This window comes from Cimex lectularius, unplaced genomic scaffold, assembly GCF_000648675.2.
Source record: "Cimex lectularius strain Harlan isolate CLEC.00 unplaced genomic scaffold, Clec_2.1 scaffold59, whole genome shotgun sequence".
NCBI classification, from domain to species: domain Eukaryota; kingdom Metazoa; phylum Arthropoda; class Insecta; order Hemiptera; family Cimicidae; genus Cimex; species Cimex lectularius.
In genome coordinates, this window is record NW_019392794.1 from 864,401 (window position 1) to 884,815 (window position 20,415).

Genomic DNA, 20,415 nt, shown 5'->3' on the forward strand with positions numbered 1-20,415 from the left:
TTTTAAAATTTTTAAATTTTCAAACTAATCTCAAAATCCCAGTTAATTAAACAAGTGCAAAAGACCTTCACAGTTTTTACAAATTTTGTTTCATAAATGATATGCTAATGTTTTAAATTAATTCAACAAAATATGCAATTTTTCTTTCTAATGATTTTATTTTTGACTTGAGTCTTTGACAAATCTTAAAGATCGCCATGATTTTGCCTGATAAACACGGTATTCACCATCTTCAATGGTTCGCTTTAGGTTTATTTTGTGTGTCGTGCGCCTTTTTTATAGATTACTACAATTTCTTCTTAAATAACTACAAAATTTCACGATCTAATCTTGGCCGACTAATTGGTATAACGAGTCTTCTAAACATGGCTCCTTAAGCGACATTTAAAGAATTGAACCTCAAATTAATCAGATTTATTCAGATATTCTTCTTTTATCCTGTTTGATCATAATTTTCTTTTGGTTCCTCCTCGTCGATTTGCTTTTATGTTAAACATAGTAATTTTTCTATGATGGTCGTTAAAAAAAATTCTGAAAGTTGAATGTTATTGTTTAAATTTCGTCATAACGGATAAGTAAGGTATTGAAAAGAGAGAAATAAATTTTTTTTGAATACGAAAAATAACCTTAGAATTATGAAAAACTTGTAACATTCTCGTAAAAATATAAAATTTGAGCTAATAATCTATATCGAATATAATTGTAAAATATTCTTTTTGTTTGAGAAGTTTTTGTATTATAAAGTATTAAGTGTTATATATATATTTTCAAGAAAACCAAATATAAGGTGCACCTACTTTGATCTTCATAGTTTTAGATTAGATTCTAATTTTATTGGAACACTACGGTCCAATTTTGTAAAAACAGCGGAATAATACTGAATTGATTATACATTTCGTTGTTCCAAATTTTGAATAACTACCTGGTTTTTGTTAAAAGTTATGATTCAGAAATGTTGTTAACTTCCTGATTTAGTACCTGAAAACTCTCCAGGTTTCTGTTCTTTTTGGCTGAAATTTTATCTTTGATCCCAAAATTGCTCTATTAACTATTATGATGTATTATAAAAAAATCAAAGATAAGCGCATAAATGAATGTTACCTACGTTGGCCTTAAGATTTTTCTATTAGAAACTAATTTTTATTGGAGAGCTATTACAGTATGGACATATTTTGGAAAAACCAGTGGAATAATACTGAATTGATAATACATTGCGTTGTTCCCAATTTTAAAGATCAACCTGGTTTTTGCTAAATGCTAAAGATTTAGTTTATTTCTTTCCTGATTAGAAATCTAAAATTTTCCAGGTTTCCGTTCTTTTTGGCTGAGATTTTAGCTTTGATCCCAAAATTGCTCTATTAACTATTATGATGTATTATAAGAAAATCAAATATATGCGCAAAAATGAAAGCAATCTACATTGGCCTAAATATTTTTTGATTAGACTTATTTTTATTAGAAATTTTTTTTGGAAAAATTTAAAAAATTCTTCAGGTTTCTGATCTTATGTCCTTTTTGGCTGAGATTTTGTCTTCGGTTCTACAGTTGCTTTCGCGGTAAACTTGGTAAATTTAGTGATGTTGGTATGATTAGACCTAGATGAAAAAATTTGAACTTGTCGACACTGAAAAGTGAACAGTAGTAAACAGTTCAACAGGTTATATTGTTTAATTGATTTATTATATAAAATACATTTACTAAAAATAATAAAGGAGAAAAATCTTGTGACCTGTTGCAGAAAAGTATAAAGACAAAATCTGGACAGAGAACACAAAGTTATGGTTAGTGATAACTTCATTTTCAATTTTAAGCCATTAAAAGCTCTGAAATAACATTGGTTAGTGCTCGATAAAAATTGATGCACGTTTGATCTTAAAGTTCATGTCAAGAGAGGAGAAGTTTCTCGACAGTTTTTTGACTTTGACAGTCGAAACTGTTATAAGTGAAACTTAAACCAGTAAAGTCATGACTGATGAGGGTCAACCCACAGTAGAATTTTTAGAAATTTGCTATGATTTCTGAGATCCATCCTGTTAAAAAAAGCTTTGTTTGTCAGGCATTTATTCGAAGATCCTAGCATTAGTTGTATTTTGATCTTGACCCAGGACCAAATAGTAATAGTAAATCAAGTACTTCCCTATGGGCGGAAATCATCCGTGCGGGCTAAACCGGCGGGCGTACGGGCTCGGAAGTGCCTTTCCGCCACGGTGTAATAATGGTTCACTTTCTTTCATAATAGTCTTCAACGTAATCGGTCCGGTAGAAATAGGATTGTGATCCTGTTTACACGATAATTGTGACGACCTCAAAGGAGGCGGTTAAAGTTTTCATTATGTCATACTTATTACCTAACCCTTAAAGGTATTCTCAGCGTGGTGGGGACCGGCTTACCATTTCGTATTTTCTTCGTGGGCAGCCTTCAGTGTAGCTTATTCCCTTGGGACAGCGGAATGGCACTGAAGATACCGAAGAGAAACCTTTTGGCGAAAACTCTTCTTAATACCTGACGCGTGAGCTGATTCCGTCGCCTTTCAACTCCTCACTTGGATCTACCGTATCATAAGTGAGTTTCTTTCAAATTTTAAACTATATTTGATAAAATTATTTTTACACGTTAAAAATATTAATAAATTAAAAACATAAACAATAAAACGATTGCAGCATTTGTGGTAGGAAGATGATCAACATATCATTATTTCAACTTGTAATAGTTCATCAAAGCAGGGCAAAAATTTTGTATACTTTTAAATTATTAATGCCATATTTAAATAAATTTATGAACTGTTGAAAAAACCAGTAAGTTTAAACAGAATTATTGAAATTTTTCCTTTAGAGTTTGTTAACAATAACTTTCTTCTCATGCTTAACGATGGTATTTAACGACATTTAACTGTTTAATACTATTAAAATATACAAAATTTCTCATGATCGTCTTCGTAATTGATAACTTATTATAAAGTCATTTTCCTGATGAATGTAAAAAATACTCTTATCACGTTATAAACTAAGTAAAAGAGTGTCTCGTGTTGTTTCATCCATAAAACAACAGCGATCCCATAAACAGAAACCGCTTCAATTAACTTTCTAAAAAAATGTCTTTTCAGGCAGAATAAATTTATTTAGAAAAAAAATGTCCTTTCAGGCAGAATAAATTTATTTAGAGAGTACGTAAATTTGTTTTTGTAGAAAAGAAATTTACCATGTTAGAAAAACAAGTGATGTAGTTTGTTTTTAGTAATGACACATATTAAGGGCATACAACATACTACATATAGCATATAAACGCATATTAGAAACAGCACAGCACGATATTACATGCATTTTTTCATACGTTATCTGTCTGACGGTAGTGGAAAGTGGATGAGAGGATAATCAAGAGAAAAGAGAGCAGTTTAATATCAGAATTATCAAGACAAAAAATAAATTTTATTGTTTCATCTCAACTTTGAATGGAGCCATGAACCCCAGAAATTTTTATTGGTAAAAAGAAAAGAAAATTGACTTATTTGTATTGGTATTAGTAACTACTAGCAATTGTTGGTTGTTATACATTGTTAAGAAATAAACACGTTCTTTCATTCAGAAATTCATTTATGTTTAACTTTTTTATTGAAAACTCACATATTATTAGTTTAAACAAGTTTAAAGGATTGCAGCTATCTAGATTAGCAGGATTTGTCAAAGAATATACACTGCCCAGAAAAAAACCGACCACCTGGGTTTTGCACGAAAAAATGGCCAAATTTGCATATTTTGCCTTTTAAGTAAGAGACCTGCGCTAAGTCTCATTTTTTAGAAAATGTTAATCTGAACAAGATGGAACTTTTTAAAATGTTTTCCTAGTTTCGGTCATTGATCAGTAAATTCAAAAATTCTGGAACGTGTCAATTTTTGCACTTTTTACGAAAAATTCAAATTGACTGTGGAGGGACGACCTTTAGCAATCGATAGAAAATTTTAATAAGCTTCCAATTGGTCACCTTCTATTTTGCCAGAACAACAGTTTTCGAGTTATTCGCGATTTTCGGGTAAAAAACGTAGTCACTCATGGAAAAACCGATCTTTCTCCCAATTTTCAAGAATGAATACATTTTGAACCGTCACGTTTTCGCAATAATATTATACTCTACAACTTTTTTTCCGAGTACTTTTTCAAGAAAGTGACCAGGGAAGTGACAATTCTCAGTTTTTCTTACTTTGACCTTTTGGGATGAGGAATGCTTATGCTGTCGATATCCTGATGACGGAAAGTCAACTTTTCCTGGCTATTTTTCGTGCAAAAACCGCGTGATAGTTTTTTTTTATGGGCAGTATAGTTTAAAATAGAGATTTAATTTAATTATTTAAGTATTGAGTCAATCCGCTATTAAGCCGCTATCCCATTCCAAAAGAACATACACCAAAGAATAGAATAAAACAGATTATGTGACGACGAATCGTATCTTTCATTGGAGCGAGATTGGGCGGACCGGAAAATTTCTGCAAAATCGAAACATTACATAAATCTGCTGGTGCTATTACAATTTTAATAACTTGGCGCGTTAAGAAGACGTAGTGATCAATTTGTTTTTCGAAGGTACGTTTTGAAAGGCGGATTCTAAAATAATGCTATCAGAAACTCAAAAATTCATCGATTTATTTCCGATATATTGAAGTTTTTATTCAGAAATAGATAATTTCAGTTTATCGTGTAACTTTAGATGGTTTAAAAAGTTGCAATTTTAAAATTTAATTTAATACAATATGAAAATTTAATGTATGTTGGTTTTTTAAAACTTACTGTAAACAATCAGTTAAAGGATAAATTGAAATTATCGAGTTCTGAAGGAAAACTTTGTTATCTTCAGAACAAATCGATTTTTTTTTAAATTTCACGAATGTAAACTTTTTGAAAAAAATTATCCTCAAAATTCATTAAAATTCACATCTAATTACAGGGCTGGAACAACAAAGTATAATTAAGCATCTTAGCAGAAAACAAACATAATGAATCAAGGAAAGTCCGCGTTAGGAGAAAATCTTTTAATTTTTTTTATTTATTTATTTCCATTCACAAGTATTACCTAATTTAGAAGTCAGGTATTTTTAGTATGTACATATTACGCCGTTGATAACAGTATGAATAAATCAACAGTGACTTTCGCCTGTTGTCTAATACGTGTGATGACCCCGACTCGTAAGTTCTTCACCTTCAAATTGCAGCCTGGGATGGTGAAGGACGATCGTTTGCCGTCTAGTTAAAGTTAATTGCAGAATTGACAGCAAACATTATTTTTCAAATGCGCTATGCAGAAATTATTAAAACAGTAAGACAAATGAATAAGAATAAATAAGACGGCTACAACGTACAACACAATAAAAGTGAGCTGATCTGACATATTTTCCAACAGGTTTATGAGGTAATTATTTAGATTGTTAGTTGTTATTCGTCATTCAAACTTATTCAAAATTCCACAAATTTCCATTATTAATTCGTATTGCAATGCCAATGATTTGACCATTAACGTCTCTTACAGTTAGATAGTTTCTAAATGTCAAAATTTTATACACGCAGCTTATTAGGACGAATTCTTAAGTTTATATCTTTGTCTCTTAGTAATTTTTACAATTTCATTGTGTTACCAAAGTTAAATGGTTGAGATGAAGCTTTAGAATAGAATAATCTGAATACATAATACTGTTCCGTGGCTGACTGACAGACAACGCACAGACCAAACCCCTGGATCCAAAGGGTTGAAATTTCGACAGTGCATTCTTATAATGGCATGGATAGCCGGTAAGAAAGGATTTTTCGAAATTCCATCTTTATCTTCTACATATAAAACAGTGTCTTTGCATCTTTACGCAAGGCAGGCAGTTCGAACGTGAAATGTGAATAAAATAAATAAAATAGCAAACCAAATGACTGTTTTTCCCTTCAAACTTTTTGCCATAACTTTGTCATTTTTTGTCCAATTTAAAATCCGGTTGCACTATTATTTTCAGCGTAAAAAAGTCCCTAGATAAGAATAAAGCGATACGGCTTAAAATTGAAAGTCCAGAGTACATTTCTAATTTTATTTTATGAAAAACCTAAAACCCTTCCAACATTTCGGAGAGAGGAATTCGGATTTTCACGACCGCTCCTCGTCGAAATGACCCTGCCGGTTTCTTTTTGCCATAACTTTGTCATTTTTTGACCAATTTAAAATCCGATGCACCATTATTTTCAGCGTAAAAAATCCTTTAAAATGTTATGTCAGGATGTATAGGGGAAATTTTAAAGTTGGACTGGACCTGAGGTACCCTGCATAATTTTTCTACAAAAAAGGTGAACAAGTGAAACTAGAGTATAAAATATTAAACACGTATTTTTTTTTATAGACCAAACCCATGGATCTAAATGGTTGAAATTTCGACAGTGCGTTCTTATAATGGCATGGATAGCCGCTAAGAAAAGATTTTTTGAAATTCCATCCCTATCTTTTATATATATCAAATAGTTCCGTGACCGATTGAGACAACGCACAGACCAAACCTCTGGATCTAAAGGGCTGAAATTCCTATAATGACATGGATAGCCGATAAGAAAGGAATAGCCAAATTTCTACCCCTAGGGGGATTATATGGACAATTTTTTCCATGTATAGTGAATTGAAGAAGCGAAGAATTTGAGAAACAAAAAAATTATATTAGAAAGCCATACTAGCACTTTTCGTAGCATTAGAAAGGTACATTGAAACAGAGTTCCGCTTGGACGAAGTTGCGGGTAAAAGCTAGTACATATATAAACCATCGAAATATTTACTACTATGAGCAGTATATACTGGCATGTGCCCCATATAATTAAAGAGTGTCATTTCTTGATTCTAAATAAGAACTAGTAGGCTTGCTACATGGAAGGATTGGTGTTGAGCACAGCAGCGAATATTTGACTCTCCTATTCTTATTTTTGGAAGAAACCGGGCTATTTTGTTACATATGGTATTTGATAAACATCACTTTTTTTCCCTAGATTGAATGTGAATGTATAGTGTGAGAGGGATGGCGGAATATTGAGTACCTCATAAACCTTCAATTAGATTAGTTAAATATTACGTGTAAGGGCGATGGAGGAATATAGAGTACTCACCATAACACCGTGCAAACATTAAATGTATTTAACTGTGGGCGGGCAGTGCTTTCACCACTGGTCACTTTGGAAAATCATCTAGACAGGCCACATTAAACAAAAACCGCTCACGAATTTTTTTAATATTACATAACAATGTGTGGTGATTAGTGACCGTTAATCGATATTTATTTAGAAATTGTGAGATGCGGTCTGGTGTGATGTAGGTTTCAGAGAAACATTTTCTTTATCGTGCCAACGTTTCGATCTTTATTGAGATCATCTTCAGGGCTCAATAAAGATCGAAACGTTGGCACGATAAAGAAAATGTTTCTCTGAAACCTACATCACACCAAACCGCATCTCACGATTCCTAAATAAATTACATAACAATGTTCAATTTTATGGTTGATTTATTTCCACTTGTTCATTATTTTTATATATCTACAATTGGAGTAATAAATTGTAAATATGCATATCGACTCTTAATAATTTGATTTTATTTCCTCTTGATAATTCGAATTATTTGTGTGGTCCCTTGGATTTCGAATTATCAAGATTCGATTGTAGATGTTTATATTTGTTAACGGTTTAAATTACGTGTTAGAAAAGTCGAAAGCTTGACCAAGGAATGAGCGTTTTTACTTTCTTTCAAATTCATCATCATATATGATTAAATTTATCCTTTTAACACCGGAACTCCGGGAGTTGATATGAAAAAAATAAAAAATAGTTAATTTTTACAAGATTTTTAATACAGATTGCAAGTTTTTCATATTGAATTATGAATCAAAAGATCTTACTGAAGTGCACAAATTATTCTAAAGCTTATTATTGTTTAAATTTAATTATTTATTTGGCAACAATATTTTGCATAGCGTAACATTAATGTTAAATTTCTTTGACGTGTTGAGATCGGGGTTGAGGTCGTTTTGAAAAATTGAACTAATATTTTCTCGTACTAGATTCGACCAACTATGAGGTCTTCCTCAGGAACACGTAGGATAGCATTGCAAATTTTAATTTAAGGTGTACATTTAACGTCAGCTTTAACACTTTGAATGAATAATCTTAAAATAATATTAAAAAACAAAACAACTTTAAATATAACAATAAATAAATATATAGAACTATAACCCAGGTGCCCAGCATGCCAAGATATCAGTCACGGTGTCGCAGCTTGGACCTGTATAGGGACCGAAATGGAATACCGGACTATAGGAGAATGTTCGAGCATGGCAGCGAGCTTAAAGAAAAACTTTTTAGGTTTTTGAGTGATATCGGGATAATGGGTTGTATAAAGTGGGGTATTTGTTTTATAGGTTAAGTTTATGTTAGAATAGAGGTATGCTGGGCGGCGGTGCAGCATATCATCTCCAGGCTCCACCGCTGCTCCGCCAAGCCGGGTCGGGCGGAATAACGAGTACCCTCCGACCCGGATTCTAGACAGAGGATATGCATGTGTAATTGGGTTTTTATATAGGAGTATGTATGTATTTATTGTGAGTGAGTGTGAGAATGACTAGCTTTAGGGAACGGAAGGGAATGACCAAAGAAGTCGATGGCGCCCAATCCATGAGGGAAAGGCCAGAGGCCTCCTAGGAGGTCTAACCATTCTATAGAACTGTAACATGAAAAACAATAAATGTAAATCTAAAAAAAAAACTTTTTACTTTTAATAGACAATCTTTTAAAAAACAGTACCGATGAAAAACTATAATTTTTTGAATAACCTACAACACACTAATTATGCTCAATAATTTGAAGAGGTAACCAAAAAAGTTGGGGGATTTTTATTCTTGCTTTTGAAAACAAGTTCTATTTTATTACTAAATAAATCACATTACATTTTGACTAATTAGCGTAATAATAAAAAATTATAAGTTCGAATTCCAAATTGTAATATTGAAATGAATAAGTTGATACATGGACTACTAGTTAGATGGGTTGGCGGATGAATAATTCTTAAGCGGCGATATAAAAAATAAAAAAAGACAAACCCCGAAACGTCGGCCATCCGGAATAAACGCTTGCTTTAGGAAATTGAATTAAGAAGTGATAAGTAGGAATTATCCTTTCTTCTCAAAGAAGATTAACTCTTGCAGGACTTAGAGGGAAACAAGACTTCTTCAATTTTTTAAAATCAAAGACAAAGCATGTTTTAAAAAACATTATATTGTCTTGATCTGTGTCATCGATCCATTGGAAGAATATACTACGATAATATAATAACCGTTTTTTAGATAATAATATAGATTGATGTGGCACGTACTTCCGCCAGCGTCACGAGGCAACTATTTTTCTGTTACACTAAGTTGATATTCCAGACAGTCAATAAGGAAAGAAGGCTTTCTAAATCCAGAGAATTTTCATCTATATAATTGGTTAAGTAACAGTGAAACTTAGAAGATGTGTGATTCTTTCTGTTACTTTTTCATTCTTAATGGGGAAAGTAGACCGCATAATGTGATACCGTAGTACGCATTTACTGCTCCTAATTAAAACCGGGCTAGGCTAACGAAAATAGTTAGGTTTAAGGCCGTTACGTTGGCTGAATTTTTTTCCAAGCAATATAATAATAGAAAATACGTTTTCTGAGGTTGTTCGTATTGCGTGACAGATTATTCCGTGTAACTGGAATACAGTGATTTTTGGCCATTAGAAATCGGTGCGGAAGATATTGCCCAGGATCCTCCTTGCTTGAAGGGAAAAGTTTGAATGTTTGAGATATGAGGAATAATAAAGGCACAAGGGTCTGAATTTTGACACTTAATAAATTCAACTGATAAGGACGTACAAAAGAATAAAACTGAAGAGATGACGAAACGAAAGGGAGTAAGGGAGAAAAACAGAGAAAAAAGTAAGTGAGAAATGTTGGTGACAGGGATAGCTAGAAACAAATAGGTATATAGGTTGGTAACAGGTATAGCAAGAAACAAATAGGTATATAGGTTGGTAACAGGTATATATATATGTAGAGGAGATATAGTAAAGTAGGTAGAGAGATGAAGACGAGAAAAAATGAAGAAATAGGAGAAGTACAGAGAATGCAGATAGATGGAAAGATGGAGGAAGAGATGGGTAGATAATAGAGAGAAAGACAGATAAACAGCAGAGATAAAATATAGAAAGACATTGAAATAAAAAGTCTCAGTGATAGAAAGAGATAGATGGATAGATACATAGATAGGCAGGTAGTTTAGAAGCTCTGCCTATTTAAGTACTTTAGTAGTAGTAAGTAAGAAAGCAGGTAGAAGGTTTATCTTTAAAATAAAATCATTCTTGCTATATTCAAAAGATTGAACAGATTTATAAATATTTATTGAAATTATAACGTAATGACTTTTTTGTTGGATCATAATATCACTTGCAGATGGAATATGTGCAGGCTATCTGTGTTTGTGCGATTGTGCACGATGTTAATTGGGAGCTAAAAACCGACACAACCACCGAGGAAGAAGTCAGTTTGAAAAAAAGCGAAAATTACCCGATACAGGGATGATTATTTTTTAGAATGGTTCGCTACAGCCCATCAACCCTCAGGGTGTCGGGGTTTCGGTGTTTTTGCCAAAAAAAGAAGTCCATTTGTTTGAGTCGGTTTCGAATGCACGGCTGCAGGATTTGAACCCATGACCTTTATCCTACAGTGATAACCGTTGCGGGCACTGAAGCCCCGCAGGGATGATTAAACGTGTGATTATGCAATGTTAACTTTCAANCTGTGACACCGAAAAAGTTGTTATAGATATATTGAAAGAAAGAGCGAAAACAGGAGTACAATTAGTGATTGAGAGAAAAATGAAGTAGACAGAAAAAGGAAGAGAGAGTAGTGATTGTGTGAGATAGATGGATAGTTAGATAGAAAGATAGTGAAAGAGAAAGTGTCAAGAAAGACAGATACGAATAAAGAAGATACTGAGGTGGAAGATCTGAAGATGAGAGATGAAGAATTAGTTTTTTGGAGGAGAGGCCAAGAAAGGATACCAAAGGATTCCCATCTGTCAAAAACCTAGGGATCGTCCTTGATCAAACCTATCCTGGAAACCTCACATTTCCCAAATCTCACAATGCTGCTTCTCCACCGTCCGCCAATTCCGTCATGCAAGCCAATTCGTCCCAGTCGGTATCTGCAAACTCCTGGGTTAAAAACTCCCGTGTGCTTCCCCATTTCAATTATGGCTGGTTGGTCTACTACGGTGGACTCACCTGCGAGCTTGCTAACAGATTCAAGAGCTACAGCTCATAAAATGCTTTCTTCAATTCATATTTAGCTATCCAAAGAGATCCCATATGTCTAGATCTCTAGTATGTATCGTGATTTGAAATGTCTGTTCCCTCCTATCGCGGGATATACTTTCTTGGCTCCTTCCTCTATCAAACAATTTCTTCTCATTCCCCTTCTTATATTTTTAATTTGTTAATATTTAAGTTTATTTTTTTCTTCAAAGGTACTACATCGCGTACTTTTCTGGGTATAAGAATCGCCTTGTCCAAGTGACTACTCTGCACAAGGCTAGTGCCTCACATTCGCAAAAAATATGAGGTTTCCTTTCACATGTTTCTGTGTCTACTTTGTTTAAAATCTTTTGGTGGTAGCTAAGATGGTAGTGGCCGATTTATAATATTTCTCAAATCTTGCCTGCTGATAGAGTGGAGATCTTTCACCTTCTTTTTGAGAGATTTATAAATCTCTTAGCTTTCCTAATACCTGGTACATTTGTCGTGTTTGAGTTTTTCTCTCTCCGGCTATTTTTCTAGGTGTAACTTTAGCACACCCTCCGGTAAATCTAGTTGTGATTGCAGTCCCATCAATGAGAGGCTGCCCCTTCTTAGTTGGTCGGCCTGTACCATACCACAGGTAACTTTGTGTTTTCCTTGTACCATTATACAATATAGGCATTCCCAGATTAATTTGGAGCTAAAAGCGTACGCATTTTGTGCCTCTGTAGCACCACATGGCTGTCAGAAAATAGTAAATTCGTACAGCTGTCATTTACTTCTTTATCAACTCCCTTGCACCCAGTATGAACGATATTTTGAGCTCAGCTTGAAAGATATTTTGCTGCAAAGGGTGTCTACTAGATAGTAATAAGGTCCTTCCTATTTCTTCTATACCTATATATTTCTACTACAACCTGATCACTATTTCATCTTTACCTAGAGCTCCTTACTGAAACTCGGGGTTGTCTTTCTTCTAATGATCTCTGTTATATATGTCCAGTTGGAAGGGCCTGCCAAAGTTTTTTCTCTCGTTTTGACAGATAAGGTTTAGCCGTTTCATTTATTTTAATTCTCTCTAGAATTCCTATTAGGGATGGGGTACGAGTCTACCCAGGCATTTAACCCCTCGGGTCTTGGTCGCCCACCCTGCATAATATATATAAGGGTACGTTTTCCATCGCTGCTTTGGAGTATGCCTCGCCCCTATTATGTTAAGATGAGCGTCTTTATAGACAATGCAGTTTGTTTTAGTTCTTCTTAAGCAGTGATTTTGGCCACCATACTAGAGCTTCATGTATGACCTAAAGCTCCTTACTGAAACTTCTAATGATCTCTATGTCCAGTTGTAAGGGCCAGTCAAAGTTTTTTTCTCTCATTTTGACAGATACCGGTGTAGCCATTTCATTTATTTTAATTCTCTCTAGAATTCCTATTAGGGATGGTGTACGAGTCTACCCAGGCATTTAACCCCTCGGGTCTTGGTCGCCCACCCTGCATAATATATAAAAGGGTACGTTTTTCATCGCTGCTGTGGAGTATGCCTCGCCCCTATTATGTTAAGATAAGCGTCTTTATATAGAATGCAGTTTGTTTTAGGTCTTCTTAAGCAGTGTTTTTTGCCACCATACTAGAGCTTCATGTATGACCTAGAGCTCCTTACTGAAACTCGGGGTTGTCTTTCTTCTAATGATCTCTATGTCCAGTTGGAAGGGCCTGTCAAAGTTTTTTCTCTCATTTTGACAGATACCGGTGTAGCCATTTCATTTATTTTAATTCTCTCTAGAATTTTGTCATGATTTTTCCTTAGATCTAGTTGTTTTTCTTGGTATCTCAGGAGTTCACTTACGCAAGTCACTTTTTGTGCAAGAATGTGTAAGGGTACGTTTTTCATCGCTGCTGTAGAGTATGCCTCGCCCCTATTATGTTAAGATAAGCGTCTTTATATACAATGCAGTTTGTTTTAGGTCTTCTTAAGCAGTGCTTTTGGCCACCATACTAGAGCTTCATGTATGACCAGGGGTCTGGCCGTTGTGGTTTATAAACAAATCGCCATCCTGGGGCTTATTCCCCAGTTTTTGATGCCTAATCTCAGGCCATTGATTAGTAGTGTCTTTGCTTGATACTTAGTTTCTTTGGAGAATGTTATGACTTAATATTTTAAGGTAAGGTTTCTTATTCATGTGAGTGAGTTAGAGTTGATTCCTTTTTTGAGAGAAAGACAGAGTCCTAACTATATGACGTAGAAGATCTGACAATGTGAGAATGAGAGATAAAGAGTGTGTTAGTTTGTAAGACAGTAAGTGAAAGAGCGATGGAGAAAGTGAGTGTCATATAAAAATGGCATATTTGTTTATTTAACGACGTACTATCAGATATCGTAATGTTAATATTTTTGATTGTTTTCACTACTTCAATTCCTTGTTTTGAAACTCTTATAGCGTCGTTAAGGATGAAAGGCCTTCCTAATACGGCCGAAGATAAAGAATTGGAAATCTTTTGTCGGGTCGTTTAGATTAACAATTTTTTCCGGGAATATGATGCACAAGATGTCGTTAAGGATTTGGCCCCAAGGGGATGATTAACGGAACGCGAAATGATACGGGCCCATTTCCCGCCTGGGCACTACGTTTTACAACTCACGCAGTTTGTACTGTAAATAGGCAGCTCAGCTCGAAGGATAAATAGTAGAAGATCGATTTTCCAAAAGGACGCGACCACATCGAAGACTAATCCATGGTTAAACAACTATTCGACTGTCAATTAAAAAGGTCCGTTACATTACATTGTTTAATTTTGAAAAATGAAACCGATAGTTTTGGTAGGTTTCGAACAAGTCGAAAATAACTATAGAAATATAATTGTGATTAGTGATAATATAGTGGCCATAATTTGTATTCTACACATCGTAGGATATTAAAATTCTCCAGGTAATTAGACATTTATTATGTAAAACTACAAAACAATGATACATACCGCATTTTCATAAGATAATTTTGGCATTTTCCTCATAATTATTCCTATTTTTATTTGACCAAAAACTTATATTATAATTGAATTATTCATATGGTCGGTAGAAAATTCAAAGGCTTTCAATGTTATCACATCAATAATTTCTCATTTGTTAGGGTTTTTTAAATTAAAACTAGCAAAATTTTTTGAATGACTCGTATTTGTCAGTCTAGCAGTTCTGTGTTCAAATCCCGACATAGCCCTTTTATGTTTCATTATTAATAATTCATTATATTTCGTGGTCCGATTGACCAAATAACTTCTTTCAATTAATTAATCTTTATGTATGGTATTGGTTGAAATGAAAAATTAGTGTCACGAGCGGGATTCGAACCCACGACCAAAACCTCGCATAAGGATTAATTAATTGAAAATAGTTAATAATATGGAGAAAATATTTTGTGAACTGGTTTGACTTCTCGTCCGTGACAACAAACCGGTAGTTATTATATAAACTTATATAAAATTATATTAAGAGTGATGGAGTAAACAAAAGTCCAGAGGCGAATATTTGAAAGAAATAAAAATAAATTCTTAATTAATGCAATGTTGAAAATTTATTGCGTGGTTAGAATTTACAATGTGCTAAAAGAACAGCGTTTTACGATGTAAAAATGAAGGTTTATGTTGAAAATAAAAGACTACATTTCAAAATAAGCATTAATTTTAATTCTTACTTTTTTATACCCAAGCACTTACTTCATATTGCTCGCATATTTTACATTGTTTATGTGCTGCCTTTCATGTTTACGTTAAATCTCTCTCTCTCTCGAAAAATAAAAATAAAAGCGATTCGATTCTTCTATGATGACATTTATTCACGCTTTTAGGCGTTTTTGAAGCAAATAGTGCTCCGAGTCAATAAAATGTTTTGATAAATCTACGATTAAATTATTAACTGTGCTCACATCGTTAAATAAGGGGGTCACGATTTAAAAAAAAATATATACATGTCAGGTATTCAAAATATTTATTACTCACGAAAACACAAAAGAAACAGCAGAATAATTTCACACATAATGAAAAGGGAATCAAGAAAAGCTGATAGAGCAGGGCTGATTCGTTCGATTCGTACCACACTCTCACTCATTTTTAAATAAATTATTTCTTATTTGCATATCATCCACTCAATTAGGGCACGTAATTGGCGGTTAATGGGTTATCTAATATTCGATCTTCGTTTCTTTCACTCTATGTACATATTCACACTAAGAAATACACACTACAAATATCTATCAATCACTATATACAATAAAACGGTTCCGTTTGGGGAGCCAGCCCTCTTTTCGTGTTCAAGCACAATTTTCATAATTTCACATGGCATTCCTACTCGCGCTCTAGAAAGAGCCGTTATTCAATTTTGTAGCAACATGCTGGATACTTACGTGGAATTCAGGAGTTTATTCAGAAAGAAGAAGATTTATTGTGGTTATCCAGGTAACTGCAGCGCAAATGAACATAATAAGAAATATGGTTAAAAATATGTTAAAGTTTACATTTTCATAATGTGGAGAATATTGAAAAGTTCTTAAATATAAACTACTAGTCACAACATTTAAATAACTTAATAAAAAACACAAAAGATTGCATTTTATAATGAGAAAAAGTTAACAGTAAAGAAATTAACGTTAAAGGTTAGACAGAAAGTTTGTAGAAACATGTTAAAAAAAATTTCTACGCGCACATGAGTGAAAATGTTAAAAATATATCCATTACAGTTCGTGGCCCGATTGAGCAATTAATTTTTTTCAATTAATTAATCTTTATGGAAGGTATTGGTTGAGATAAAAAAGTCAGTGTCACGAGCGGGATTCGACAGTTGAAAAATGGCAAAAAGGAGGGAAAATTCGAGAGGTGAGATTGAGATGGGAAGTTAGTGTCCGAATGGATCGAAGTCACGATAGCTCAAGTGGTAGAGCAGCGTCGTATTTAGCTGAAGGTCGTGGGTTCGAATCCCGGTCGTGACATTGACTATTTTATCTCAACCAATAGCTTTCATAAAGATTAATTAATCGTTAAAATATAGTTTTTTAAAAGTCAGGGTGTAATAAAAACAAAACAAATTAAATTTTTACCGGAAAGTGGTTAGGGCGTATTTGCCAAGTTTATTTTGGTTTAAGCTTAAAAATCATGTAGGTAGGTCAACGTCAAAACCTACCACTTCTTAGTACAACTGTAAGTGTCTTAATAAAATATAGTTTAATTAACTTTTATGTTATATCACAGACGATAAAGTTTGTTTGTAGATCTGAAACAATAGTAAAATTTAACTTTCATTTCATGTCAGATGACATTTCTCCAGAAGAGTATATTAGTCTATCATAATTGTCTATATAAGTCTATCTTATATAACAAGTAAAAGAAAATATTTTCGTTTTTCCAATTAGTTTTATTTAAACGGTATCAATCACTTTAGTTTCAAAATTATATATTCAAGATTAAACTAGTAGTGCCCAAGTTTTTTCAATAAATTAAAAAGCAAAAAATTTTTTTTAATGGTAGCTGTTTATATTAGCATTTGTTTTGCATAGCTCATACAACAGAAACACTCAGACATGCACAAATTTGTGATATTTTCAATTTAATAAATTTCTAAAAATAATTTTTCAGGTCACGATGTCGAGATTTATATTTGGCTCGATATTTTTCGTCATTTATTTCCAATTGTCGGTTGGAAATGCTAACATGCAAATTGTCGGCGATCTATTCGTAAGTGATTTTAATTGTTTACTCGAAAAAAAAAAATTTTAATTAATAATTATTGTACTAGCCTCCTGTCAAGGGGTTGAAGAGGTTGAAAAGGGTGGCGGACATTCCGTTCACTACATTCTCCGAAAGGGTGTACGCTTCTAAGGGTCCGACTAGAAAAGAGTACGACTATATAGTCGTCGGTTCCAGTCCATCCGGATGCGTTATTACGAACCGATTGACGGAAAACAGCGCGGTCAACGTCCTCCTCATCGAAGCCGGTTATGAAGATAACATTTTGACCGATATCCCGATCCTCAACGTATTCATGGCTCTGACGGACTGGAATTGGAAGTTCACAGCGGAGTTCAAGGAAGGCACATGTGCCGGTATAGACAATTTGGCCATAGTTGAACTTGAGTCGTGGTTGTTTAATGTTTTTTCGAAGATTTCTTAAATTTTTTTTAAAGGAATGTACGAAGAACAGTGCCCATGGCCGTCTGGAAAAGGTCCAGGAGGTGGAACGATTTTGAACGCGATGATCTACACGAGAGGAAATTTCAGGGACTATGACAACTGGGAAAAGGAGGGAAATCCAGGTTGGTTCCGACTAGTCTTTAAAAAATATAAAGATTGATATTGTGTTTTTGAACAGGTTGGAAATACAATGACGTCCTTCCTTACTTCAGAAAAGTGGAAAACATGATGATCAATGATCTACGAGGTTCGAAATACCATGGAACGACAGGGCATTTACCTTTGAACTACGTTCCTTTCGAAACGCCCCTTCTAGGAGCTTTCCTTAAAGCTGGAAAGCATTACGGCTACTCCTTAGTGGATTACAATAATCCTAATTCTCACATAGGTTTTTCGCGGATTCAATCGACTACAAGGAACGGTGAAAGAGTGTCGGCAGCGACGGCCTACCTCAAACCTATTTTACGAAGAAAAAATTTCCAATTCACTCTCAGAAGCCGTGTGACGAAGATTTTGATTGATCCTAGGACAAAAAGGGCTTACGGTGTAGTGTATACGAAAGAAGGCAAAGAGTACGTAGTTTTTGCGAAAAAAGAGGTGATACTATCAGCGGGCGCTTTTAACAGTCCGCAGCTTCTGATGTTGAGCGGCATCGGACCGAGACATCACTTGGAACAATTTAACATTCCCGTGATACAAGATCTGCCTGTTGGTGATAACTTGATGGAACACATAGGAATGCACGGCCTTGTTTTCCTCATCAATCAAAACGTGAGCATCAATCCTTTTAGAATCGTGGATCAGATCCTTCCGACTGCCCTTCAGTACGTAGTCGGCACCAAAGGAATTTTAACTTCTCTCGGTTGCGAAGGGGTTGCCTACATGAAAACAAAGTATTCAAACAGTACAGAAGACTACCCGGATATCGAGCTGCTTTTCATTTCTGCAGGTTTAAACATAGATTCAGGTCTACTATTAAGGAAGACATTCGGGATTGACGACGAGACATACGAAAAGACGTATCAACCGATCGACGGGAAGGACACGTTTTCAATTTGGCCGATGGTCCTGTATCCTCAGAGTAGGGGTACAGTCAGGCTGAAGGACGCAGACCCTCTCAGCAAGGTCAAGATTCAGCACAACTTTCTCGACAGTCGGATCGACGCTCTGATCCTAGTGGAGGCCATTAAAATCGCGATAGCCCTAGCCGAGTCTCCGCCATTCAAGCAATTCGGCGCCCGGCTTTATAAGAGGCCTTTCCCCCAGTGCAGGGCGTACCAATTCGGTACAGACGAATACTGGGAGTGCGCCGTGAGGACGATCACTACCCAGTTCCACCATCAGTCCGGCACGTGCAAAATGGGTACCGTCGTCGATTCGCGACTTAGGGTTAAGGGTGTCTCCAGTCTCAGGGTGGCCGATGCTTCCATAATGCCGTCCATAACTGGCGGCCACACACAAGCACCGGCGTACATGATCGGCGAAAAAGCCGCCGATCTCATAAAACAGGACTGCAACGGTCGGCCCGGCTTTACTTCTCCACTGGAGGGCAATCATTTAAGAAATGAGGAATTTGGAGATACGTTGGATTTGTTTGATTACAACTATAATTTTTAAATCGTTGCTATGACTCCAATTGACGAATTATGTACATACATGTAATATTTGCCATATAAAATATAGCTTTATTAAGAGAAATGCTGCTTTTGTAATTAGTTTAGTGTCGATTATTTTACCTAAATTATGGACTGTTTACTTAAGCCATATTTAATTTTAATTGTCCATAAAACAATGATAAAAAGACTGACCCCGCCTCAAGAAACTTCAGAAGTGCTTCGAGTAACAGAACTCTTTTTACTGTAGTGCGAACTATTACGATATAAAGTTGTTATGGACTTACATAACTGTTTAAATGTACATAAATTTTAAGTACAAAAACAGCAAATCAATTTTGTTTTTAGTTATACTTAGAAACGGCTTTATGCCGTTTACTTATTTCAATTTATGAAGAATTTCGCTTTACCTCTATGTATTGTTTCATTCAAAGAATGTTAAGCAATATGTCTTAAACAAAATAAACAGTTATAAACGCCAAATATGTCTTATTTATTTATTACCTTGTAATTTCCTAACTTGTAATTTATTATTATTTGAAACGAAGACAATAGAGGTTTCACGATCTTTGTGTTAATCATGTTAACTCTGTTAGATCGTGTTAGTTCGAGAAAAAAAAAGTTCTTTACGCTTTCACTAACACCAGCACTGGACCCAGTTGACACGTGTAATAAGAAAACAGCCGATTGAGTGCCAGAAATTTGATATCGGAATAAAATCAGGAAGGTTTCGGGACCATCGTCGTTTCGGGTTATGTGAAGGGTGTTGGGATGAGAGGTAGATAGAGTGGATGGAGCTTGAGAAGTAGATTTTGGATGGGTAGCAAGATTATTCACCTGCAAAGCTCTTCTAAGGGCCAAGAAGCGGGACACGTGTAGAGAAGACCTAGTGGGTAGCAAGATTAGAGTAAAACTTGAGAAAAGGGTAGGGATAAATTCTTTAAGGAAGTAATGTTAAGGTCATTGTGGATAGGTTGGATAAGTTAGAGTCGTAGTAAGGAGCTTGATTCTTCTAACAATCTGATTGGAAAGCTTGAATTAGTTTGACATTAGATGACAGTGGTACATCGAAGCTCAGTTCTGTATGCCCAAATAGGTCGAAGAACTGGTTTGTACATGTAAATTTGTTGTTTATAGTCGTGTAAATGTAGGATGTGTTGGTGCTAGAAATCTTCGTAGTTGTTCAAATCTTCCGTTTAGTTCTTGTCGCTTGAGTTTTGGGGAGAGATTCCTTGCCAGTTTTCTATCTTGTTGTCCCCTCCAACAACGACAAAGAATGATTTTCCAACTTGATGGAGGCCCCGCACACAATTCTTT

At 34.7% G+C, this 20,415-nt stretch overlaps 1 protein-coding gene across 3 annotated transcripts; it reads left to right on the forward strand.

The window, feature by feature from the left end:
• Window positions 1-2,415: 2,415 nt before the first annotated feature.
• On the forward strand, window positions 2,416-19,573 carry LOC106662033 (glucose dehydrogenase [FAD, quinone]-like). Of its 3 annotated transcripts, none has more exons than XM_014385831.2 (5): window positions 2,416-2,563; window positions 16,931-17,029; window positions 17,091-17,397; window positions 17,479-17,607; window positions 17,664-19,573. In XM_014385831.2, the coding sequence occupies exons 2-5, from the start codon at window positions 16,937-16,939 to the stop codon at window positions 19,100-19,102; spliced, it is 1,968 nt and encodes a 655-aa protein (XP_014241317.1). In that variant the 5' UTR covers window positions 2,416-2,563; window positions 16,931-16,936; the 3' UTR covers window positions 19,103-19,573. The 3 variants fall into 3 exon arrangements, with proteins under 3 accessions (XP_014241317.1, XP_014241316.1, XP_014241318.1); XM_014385830.2 differs by lacking the exon at window positions 2,416-2,563 and adding an exon at window positions 13,930-14,079; XM_014385832.2 differs by lacking the exon at window positions 2,416-2,563 and adding an exon at window positions 14,121-14,238.
• The last annotated feature ends 842 nt before the right edge of the window (window positions 19,574-20,415 follow it).

Excerpts from the sequence above, each read along its gene's own strand:
- LOC106662033 (XM_014385831.2), top strand. The coding sequence starts at position 16,937 with ATGTCGAGATTTATATTTGGCTCGATATTTTTCGTCATTTATTTCCAA. Across the intron at positions 17,398-17,478 it reads CAAGGAAGGCACATGTGCCG|GAATGTACGAAGAACAGTGC; the intron begins GTATAGACAATT and ends TTTTTTTTAAAG. Across the intron at positions 17,608-17,663 it reads GGAAAAGGAGGGAAATCCAG|GTTGGAAATACAATGACGTC; the intron begins GTTGGTTCCGAC and ends GTTTTTGAACAG.